Source organism: Gopherus evgoodei, chromosome 24 (genome assembly GCF_007399415.2).
Source record: "Gopherus evgoodei ecotype Sinaloan lineage chromosome 24, rGopEvg1_v1.p, whole genome shotgun sequence".
Taxonomy (NCBI): domain Eukaryota; kingdom Metazoa; phylum Chordata; order Testudines; family Testudinidae; genus Gopherus; species Gopherus evgoodei.
In genome coordinates this window covers 502,926-513,056 of record NC_044345.1, presented here as the reverse complement: position 1 = coordinate 513,056, position 10,131 = coordinate 502,926, and the positions used below count along the sequence as shown (strand labels likewise).

Below are 10,131 nucleotides of genomic sequence, written 5' to 3'. Positions count from 1 at the left end.
GGTGCTGGGGATCCAAGCGCCCCTGTAGCCAATGAACATTTCTACAGGGAGCAGAACCCTCTGTGGTGTGTGCTGCACCCAGATGAAACCATCCCCTCAGAGCAGGCCCAAAGCAAGTCCACCCGGCCCTGCCCTGGGGCATAGCTCTGACACCATCCACAGGCAGCTGCTGCAGCCTTACAGTAGCTCTCTAGCCAGGCCAAGATGGGGCAAAGCAGAGGGCATGACCCCAAAGCAGTGCTCAGCTGACTGCCAGTGCTGCAAGCTTCCCTGCAGCAGTGTCCTGGCAGGCCCCGGTTAGGCCCCCAACACAGTGAGCTAGCCCCTGGCCATACTCAGCTGGGATGCCCAGTACTGCCCCTGAGGCACAGCAGTGTCTGTCTACCTGCCCCCCGGGGGGAGGCAATGGGGAGGGGGGGCTGCACAGCAGGTGCCCATGTCTGTCTGTCCGTCCCCAGACATTTGCTCACTGGAGGCACTAGCAGCAATCTCTCATGCAGAAATAGGCTCCATGACACAGGAGGAGCTCAGCCCTGATTAGCAGGTTTCTTGTTAATTTGATTAGTTCAGATTACACTGACTCTGGGCCTTAGGCTCCCTGCATCCCAGGGGCCCCATTTAGGAACACTAGGTGTGGCGGTGCAGCCTACCAGCTGTTTGTCTGGATGGTGGTCAGTGGTGCTGACAGCCACCAGGGAGAGGACCCCCTCACTGGGGCTGGGAATCCCTCTGGAGTAAAGTGCAAGTGAGGCCCTGGCTCTCAGGCATGAAGCTCAGCCACACAGCTTACACTAGGGTCCTTCTGCTCCCTCGCCCATGTGCCCATGGAAAGGGGGGGTGCAGGGGACATCTGCTGGGAGCCCTGGAGCTGGGCCATTGTATAGAAATTGGAACAGCTTCTACCTAACCTGGCCCCTGGGGCAAGCCTGTTCTCCCGGGCTTTGCTCCTTCCAGAGGGGGCTCCCCTCAAGAGATGACTATGAGTAACCACATCACAGTTAACCCTTTGGGTCCCCTAAGAAGGTGGGAAATTACACTGCCCCCCTGCACCGATCAGCTTTGTGGGTGCAGGTCCTTGGGGCCCGGCCCAGCAGGGCCCTATCCAGGCTGTTTTCTTGCATGCACTGAGGCTGCAGGAAGGGAAAAGAGCATTTGCTCGGAAATGTCATTTCTGCCCATATGGCCCGGGTGCTGGGAGAGCTCAGATTTACCCACCAGCTCCCCAGTTCCTCTGCCTGGGTGCCACAGAGAGTGCTCAGGCTAATCACAGCCCCTGGCCTGCCCTGTGGCTGTGAAGAGAGAGCAGCTCCAGGGGCAGGCCCTGCCCCAGTCCAGAGAAGAGAGTGGTGCATCTTGGCCAATCCCAAATCCCTGTATCCCAGAGGAGCAAGCAGCCCAGTTCCCCCTCCTACAGTGCTCTCCCAGAGCCTGGTCCTGGGGGGTGTTAGATGCAGCCCCAAGGAGGCTGGTTTTGCACTGATTAGCAGAGACTCTGTCCCATCAGCTTGTCCCTTGGGAGCCAGGCACCTTCCATGGCCATTAGCCTCCAGCACTGCTATGGCCATGGAGAAGCGGGATTGGTGGGATTTAGCTTTAGGGTCCCACTGCCTCTGGGAGCAGCAGCAGTTGGTGAAAGGGATTACAGGGAGTTGGACAGAGATTGATTAAAGTGAGTTTAGTTGGAGATTAACGGCTCATGGCAGATAACAGGGAAACTGCCATTCAGCACATGGGCACAAGCAGAAATGCATGGGGTGAGTGACCGGGGGGGGCTATAGCACCAGCCCAGCTGCTCCTTGCTCCCAGAGAGGGGAAAACCTCCAGCATCAGCCCCACCCCCATCCCCTAAGCTAGAGCTGGCCCTGGGGAACCTGCAGCAGAGCACGGTCCTGAGAAAAGGGCAGGTTTCTGGCTGCTTGGAAGCAGGGCCAGTGGAGCATCTTTACTTCCTCTGCCCCTGCCCCAGCATTAGCCCCCTCCCCACACCCCAGTAGGATCCTGGCCCCATAGGAAGCCCCCAGGGGCAGGCACCTGAACATGCTACAGGGCCCTGGCAGCACCAATGATCCAGAGCCTGACCCAGCTGCTGGGACAGGCTACCTCCAGCAGCTGTGGGAGGAAGGAGCTAGTTCTGGTAACTTCCCCAGAGTCAGAGCTGGGGAGATATAGGCCTGAGGTCTCAGCCCAGGGCAACTCCAACCCTGGGGCAGGAGCTCCTCAGCTGGTGAAGCACAGGATGGGCATTCCCCTGCCCTTGATGGTGCTCTGTACTGCCCTGGCGACCTCTCCAAGGATGCCACCCATCCAGCACGCCACTGTGTGACTGAGTTCTAATTGTCTCTGCCCCGTGCTTCTGGCCCCAGTCCCAATGGCTCCGGTGCCAACACCCTACCCGCTCCATGCCTTTGTGTTCATCATCCTCACCCCAGCTGCCACCTTCCCCCCGACCCAGGGTCCCCCACGCTGCCAAGGAGGCCAGGGACCATAACAGCTCCTGGCTTGACCTCCCTGGGGCAGCGGCAGAATCCTGGCTGGGAGGACGTGGGGGTGTGGGTGGGTGGGAGGTTGTGTTGAGGAGTCTGGGACCTTCCTCCCCCATTTCCCTCTGGGTCTGGGGCAGTCCCTGTAGTGATGTTGGTGATGTATCCACAGAGTCCCTGGGTGGCGGTTCAGTAATGCCAGGGAAACAGTCTTGGGTAGGAATGTTTACTGGCTGAAGCCTGGAAGGTGTGGTACAGATAAGGCCACAGCATGGAGTGAAGCAGGGAGCTCCCAGTGTGGGAGATGGGAGAGGGGCTGGGGCAGATGCTTCCAGCAGCTTTTCACGGCACCTTCACCACCTGCATGATGTTGGTGTAGCCGGTGCCAGGTCTCCAGCCTGTCACGATAATCACGGCATCATTGGAGCACAGGAATCCACGCACTCTCCCTGGGGAGGAGAAGGAGCTGGTGAATGAGGGGATGCCAGGCTGGTGAAAGGTCAGGCAGGAGCAGTGGCGGGCAAGGTGGCCGTGGCAGGGTCCCCATGGAGCAGCAGGGGGATGGAGAGCTGGTTGGGCCAGACAGATGGCATGGGGAGGGGATTACTGGGGGCTGGGTGGAGTGGTTGGGACTAGGCACTGAGTGGTGAAGACCGTGCCAGGCATGGGGTAGAGAAGAGCTGGCTGAGCCAGGCAGGTGTTGTGGGAAGGGTCACATTTACCCATCTCTATGCTGAACTGCACTCTGCAATCCACATCATCTGCCCACACCTTCTGCTGTGCCCCCCGATAAAGAACAGGGAAGATGCCCCGGCACAGGTGTGCCTGGCGTGCCACCTGCTCATTCCGTGTCACGGCGATGATAAGGGCACGAGGCCGGTAGCGGGAGAGCAGCTGTGCAGACCTGTGAGAAAGGTGGGAGGGTAAAAGGAGTAAACTAACCCCAATTCCCATATTCATTCCTTGGATTCAGCCTGGTGTGCGGACTGGATTTCAGATTGGGAGTGCAGTGTAGTGGTTAGAGCAGAGGTCTGGGACTCGGGACTCCTGGGTTCCCTCCTGAGCCTGGGAGGTGGGGAGGGGCCTAGTGGTAAGGGATGCAAGAGGACTAGGAGTCAGGACTCCTGGAGTCTATCCCTGGCTATCACTTATAAGGACCTCAAGTCCTTTCCCCTTTCTGTGCTTCAGTTTCCCATCCATGCACTGGGGATAGCCCTGTCTCCATTGCGGTTTGTGAGATCTGGAAGTGCTGCAAGCTCCCTGCAGAAAGAGCGCTAAACAGGCCAGGGGTTAGTGATACACATTGTTCCATGGGGAAGGTTCCAACCCACTGGTCCCCTCCTCTGTGCTGCTCCCTCCCCTGGGCACCCTGAAGGGTACAGCTTCCACACAGCAGCCTGATTCCATGCTCTCTCCAAGAGCACAGCCCCAATCCCAGGAGGCCCAGCCCTTCACCTCTTACCTGCCCGAAGTGGTCAGCACAATGATGGCCGCAGCGCAGCACTTGAAGGATGCCTCCACAGCCCCAATGGCTGTCACCTCAGTGGGGTCCTGGCTCAGAGGGGTCACCTTACGCAACTCCTCAAACAGCTGCTGGTTATAGATGGCGGCCTCAGCCTCCCTGGCAATCTGCAGAGAGAAACCAAGCAGCTGGTGAATGAGCTCACTACAGCCAACACACCGCACCCTCCCTACAGCATGCCCTGCTGTGGGAGACTGATCCATGAGCTGGCAGCTCCCGCCAAAGCCACACTCCCACCCCACTGCCTCCTGATGGAAGAGAAAGCTCCTCCCAGACAGCACCCCTACTCTGCTCTCCATAGCACCTCCTGCTGGGAGAGGCCAAGCTGAAGCACTCTTATGTCTCTCCAGGGTACGCACCGCATGCTGCATGTGCACAGCTTCCACAGGGTAGGCCCCCTTGGCTGTTTCTCCTGACAACATGATGCAGTCAGCTCCGTCCAGCACAGCATTGGCCACGTCACTGCTCTCTGCCCGAGTGGGACGGGGCTTCTTGATCATGCTCTCCAGCATCTGTGGGAGAAAGGGAGGGAGACATCAAGGACATGTTTCACACGATGACATGACCTGATACTCATTGCTAGCGCCAGACCAGCACTTCACCCAGCATTTCCAGGTGGGGCCCTGTCCCCAGGGTTCCCAGGCAGATATAGGGGTTGGGGGTTTTGCCTAGTGCCCCAGACCTGGTGGGGCAGGATCTGGAGTCCCCAGCTGGGCACAGAGGGATTGGGTCTGTCCAGGTCAGCTCATGCTACTCAGGGGACCGCACTCACCTGCGTAGCACAGATCACAGGCTTCCCGGCATGGTTGCAGCGGCCAATCATCATCTTCTGAGCCAGGAAGACTTTCTCTGCTGGGATCTCGACACCCAGGTCCCCACGAGCCACCATTATCCCATCACTGGCTTCCAGGATCTCATCGAACCTGCAGCCAGGACAGAGCCAGGCTCAGTGCTATGGGCAGAGCACAGAAGAAACCTGTCCACCACCCCAGCCAGCTCACAGGGGATACTGCACTGCTGCAGAGTGTGTTAACAGAACCAGTGAGTCTAGTGGTTAGTGTGCAGCAAGGAGAGTCGGGAGCTCTGGGCAAGAGGAGGGCACAGGTAGGAGTTTCTCTTTCCCATGGCCAATTTGCAGCTGGACAGATAGGGCAGTGTTCCGGAGTGCCCGATTCCTGGGACTGCACCCAGGGATGGGTGGGAGGCAGATGGATTCCAGGTCCTGGGAACACAGATACACAGACAACAGGGCAGATCACTCAGTGCAGTGTGTAGCTGAGGGTGATCAGTGGGGCAGAAGGACAGACGGACGCAGGGCAGAGATGGGCTCACTCGGGCACAGGAACGGATGGATGCAGCGAGACTGGGAGATGGACATGGGGTGGCCAAGTGCTGTGGGACATAGGAACAGATGGATGGGGGGCAGATGGACACTGGGAGGGTGAGTACTAGGTGGGGCAGATGGGAAGACGAGAAAGTTACTTTCTGACACCCTCGTGGTTCTCAATCTTGCTGATGATCTTGATAGCGCGGCCGCGTTCACCCAGCACAGCCCGGATGGTGGCCACATCTGCGGCTTTGCGGATGAAGGAGGCAAAGATTATGTCCACGCCATGCTTCAGCCCAAAGTGCAGGTCACGGATGTCCCGCTCTGACACAGCTGGGAGGTCAACCTCTACCCCTGGCAGGTTGACCCCCTTGCGGCTGCACAGCATCCCCCCACTTTCCACCTCTGTTATGCAGCTGTCAGCACCTGGCCAGGGAGAGAGTGGCAGGGTAAGGCTGAGACACCCTGCCCAAGGGAGTAGCATGAGGCACAGAGGGAGCAGCATGGAACCTCAAGAGTGCAGCAAGGGGCACAGAGGGGGCAAGGGTGAGGGAATCGCATGGAAAGGGGACAGGTGACTTAGATGGAGGGGGCAGCACAGACATGAGGGGCAACAAGGAGCAGTGCAGACACTCTAGGAGCGTGGGCAGGGAGCCAGTGCAGAGGCCCACAGAGTGTGGGGGGACGTACTGATTTCCTTGACCAGCAGGGAGATGAGCCCATCATCCACAAAGATCTTCCCACCGACCTTGACAACGTTGGGGAGGTTCTTGTAATCCACCCAGATGGTGGCCTGGTCACAGCACTCCTTGAAGGCATCGTCAGTGGTGACCGTCACCCGGGAACCCTTCACTAGCTCCACCTCCATGTTCTCACCCTGCAGCAGCATGGATGGGATTGGGGCTCCATCACAGAGTGGCCTGCCCTGATCCAACCAGAGCAGCTCTGCTCACTGCAGCCCTTCCCGCGATGCCCCAGCCCTCCACAGTCACCTTCCCAAGCCTTCTGACAATGCTCCCCCACGCCCAGCACCCACTGTCCCATGTCCAGCTCACTGACCCCTCCAATGACGCTCTCTACAGCACAGCTGGGCAGACACCACACACACACACACTTACTCCCCCGCAGCACCCATTGCCCCCATGCCCAGCTCACTGACCCCTCCAATGACACTTTAAGCAGCGGAGCTGGGCAGACCCCAGCTTTTTGCTGCTGATCTTGCCATACTCACCACTTTCACCAGCCCCGTGCGGATTTCCGGCCCCTTGGTGTCCAGGGCGATGGCCACAGGGCGGTTGAAAAGTGGGTTGGAGGCGAAGCTCTCAGTTGCCTCCCGGATATTTTCAATGGATCTGGCATGATACTGTTGGAAAAGAAGGGCTGGGTCTTTAGGGCAGGCACCATTCAAAGGCCCTGTGCCTTGTCCCCAGGGACCCTGCCCCACCCTGGGGCTCTGCACCTTTGCCACAATCCTTACCCATCCTGGGACCCTGCCTTGCCCTTCCCCTCTCCCCAGGGTCTCTGTACTCTGCCTCTGGGACTCTATCCCCAGGGTGGGCCCCATCCTGGGTATGCCTCCAAATGTGCAGGAATCATTTCCCACCCCAGCCCCTTCCCCCAGGGCCCTAGCATGAGGAATCTTCCTCGTTCCAGCCTCAGCAGACAGGACTGTCAGCCAATCACAGGGCAGGATTGCTCCCCAGCAGTCTCCAGTGGGCAGGATATTCCCCAACTGTGCACTACAAAGATCCCACCACTATCCTGAGAGACTGGGGGTTCATGGTGTGATGTCCCTCCTCCTCTACCTCATGTGTGCCATGCGAGAAGTTGAGGCGTGCGATGTTCATCCCAGCCTTAATCATCTCCCTCAGCATCTCCACAGAGCGGGAGGCAGGACCTGCAACAGCATGGGGCTCAGGTGAGTACTGCTGATGGGCAGGTGCCTCCCACCCCACTCCCTCCCCAGGAGGTGCCTCACATCTTGTTCTTGTGCACCAGGAGCTCACCTTGCTCCTTGCTCCCCCTAGATGGGTCCCTCACACTCTTATCCAAACCCAGTGTCCCTTAGAGCCATGGTTCTCTATGACCAGCCTGAGGACCAGCACCGGTTCCTGACATCTCCCTAACACAGTTTAAGAGGGCAGCAAGCTAGCCCCTGGTATCGAAAAGGTTGAGAAACACTGCATCAGAGGAACCAGCACCCCCGCTGGGTTAGCAGCTGCTGTGAGTCCTCCCAAGGTTTAACTGCAGCAGTCCATGTGGGGGAGGGGGTGGGTACCTATGGTGCAGATGATGCCAGTCGGGCTCAGAGTTGATGTCCAGCAAACAGAGATGCTTCAGGAAGGTGTCGGCCATGGCCGCTGTCTGCTGGTGCCTCTGGAAGAAGGCCGTGCCAAGCTCCTGGGTGAGCTGGGCCATGTTGTCCAGCAGCCTCAACTCAGCACCTGCTGACACAGGGACAACTCCTGTGTTAGGACCCTGCCGGGGCGCTCTTCCAGGGGCCCTCAACCCAGGCACTGGGTCAGGCTGCTTGGCTGGGTCTCTCTCACGCAGATGGGGCAGGCAGGAAGTGGCACAGCTTATCAAGGCACCTGACAAGTGCCCTGTGATCACTACTGTGCCTCATGATCAGAGTGCTCACAGCATTGCTGCTCCCTGAGTGCTAGAACTCACTGCAGAGACTGGCCTGTGTCCCCAGGGTAATTAACACCTTGTTCAATGGATCCCCTGGATGACTGCTTCCCAGGACTCAGAGAAGGAGCAGCTGAGCAGGGCATAGACTCACCTTCCATGGTGTGGCTCCAGAATCCCCAGGGGCTCACTTGCCCACCAGCTTCTGGCTCCATGCCTCCAGTCACATGTGTCTCTGGGATGGACACTCCCAGCCCAAAGGTCACATGAACAGTTCAAAACTCACCAGATCCAGGCTGACCCTGCAGCTGACTGACAGCACAGGAGAGGCCATTACCCATCCCAAGAGATGCCAGCACCACCTGGGACACCATACAAGCTGCACACCCCTATAGAACAGGGGCTTGGGCTGCTGTCAGTCTGATAATAAACAGACCCTGAGGCCTGAGCTGTGAGTGCCACATACTCCCACCCAAACCCTCAAATCTGTCATTAGGCATCCAAGTATCTGCCTGCTGCACCTTCCTCTCCATCTGTGGCCACACAAGGACAGAAAGATGCAGAGCTGGAGTCTGTGTGGACAGAAAGGCTGCACCCATTCCAGTCTCAGTGAGAACACGGGAGTCTGCCCCAGCTGGGATAGTACGAAGGGCACATGGTCAGTCCTCAGCTGTGGGGTGACAGGTAAGGCCTGGCATTTCCATCTCAGCCACTGTTATTACTAATGCTCCTGTGGCATTATAACATCGCAGACACTCCTCAGGACCAATAGACCCCCCACCCTGGAGAAGGAGGGGTAGGCTTGGGGTGACTGGGAATAGCCCTGGGGAAGCCAGTGGAGTTATACTGCGGGAGAGTCAGGCCCCAGCTCCAAGGACCATCCCCAGGAGGAGAGATGCAAACGTGAGGGCCCCTGTCAGGATAGAGACTGCAGTCTGCGCTCCCCCTCCTCCTGGCAAGTCTGCACAGGATGGGGTGAGCTGCCTGCAGTGAATTGGAAGCCACCCATCTCGCTCAGGTTTTGCTGCTGCCTTTCCTTCTCAGCGGCTCTGTGGCGACGCCCAAGTGAAAAACAAGGAAGTGAAAGCCATTTCCTTACTCTGCCAGCCCCTCTTGAGCCGCCCATTCTCAGCCCCTCCTTACTCCCTTCCCTGCTGCTCCCTGGCCCAGGCGCTGTCCCACTCCCGCCTGGGCAGCTGGGGGCATCCTCTTCCTGAACTGTTAACCCAAACCCCATTTATTGGCTCAGCCTAATGCTGGGGTGTCTCAGTTATAGCAACTCCCAGCCCCAATCCCTGCCCCATGCACCACACATCTCTCCCCCAATGCTGGTATGTGTCCTAAGAGCCCCATGGTCCCAATTCCCCCTCTGGGCAGGTGTCAACTGGTTCTCCCATCTGCCTGTTACTGCTCCCAAGGGAAGGTCACAACACCCTTGCTTTGGCTTCCTGTCCAGGCAGGCGACTGCTGCTCCCTTTGGACAATCAGGCCTGGGGAGGAGAAGGATTATAGGGGCTTACAAGAGTCTGGCACTCCCTAGGGGCTGGGAGCCTCTTCAGCCTCTGGAGCTCAGAATCCCTTACAGACATTTTAGCCCTTCACCACCCCCGGGCTGTGCCTACTGGAGGTGCAGCCCAGAATCTCAGTCCTAGTATAGACAGGCTGCCAACCCCTGCCATGCTCAAGGGTCAAATTCCTTTCGATCATCAGACCCAATCCCCTTCCCCATCACACCCAACCCCTCCCCTCAGCCCCTCCCCTCCCACCAACCCCATCCCCTCAGCCCCCACCCCCTTCACTCCCCATCAACACCCAATCCTCTAACCTCAGCCCCCTTCTCATCCTCTTCACACCAATCCCCTCCCCTCAGTCCCCTTCCCTCCCTTCACACCAACCCCCGCCCCCCGCCCCCCCCCCCCCCCCCCCCCCCCCCCCCCCCCGCCCCCCCCCCCCCCCCCCCCCCCCGCCCCCCCCTTCACACCAATCCCCTCCTCTCAGCCCCCTTCCCCTCCCCTTCACACCAACCCCCTCCCCTCGGCCCCGCCCCCTTCCCCTCCCCATCATACCCAATCCCCTCCCCTCACCCCTTCCCCTCCCCTTCACACCAACCCCCTCCCCTCAGGCCCCGCCCCCTTCCCTCCCCTTCATACCAATCCCCTCCCCTCAGCCCC

General features: G+C 59.0%; 1 protein-coding gene across 1 annotated transcript; it reads right to left on the bottom strand.

The window, feature by feature from the left end:
• Positions 1–2,692: 2,692 nt before the first annotated feature.
• On the bottom strand, positions 2,693–9,712 carry PKLR (pyruvate kinase L/R). Its single transcript, XM_030542056.1, is given in 13 exon segments — positions 2,693–2,929; positions 3,203–3,384; positions 3,943–4,109; positions 4,362–4,514; positions 4,775–4,925; positions 5,485–5,755; positions 6,020–6,206; positions 6,561–6,692; positions 7,135–7,226; positions 7,608–7,630; positions 7,632–7,773; positions 8,115–8,272; positions 9,481–9,712. Coding segments are annotated over 12 exon segments (1,668 nt in total). The 5' UTR covers positions 8,176–8,272; positions 9,481–9,712; the 3' UTR covers positions 2,693–2,822.
• Between the last annotated feature and the right edge of the window lie 419 nt (positions 9,713–10,131).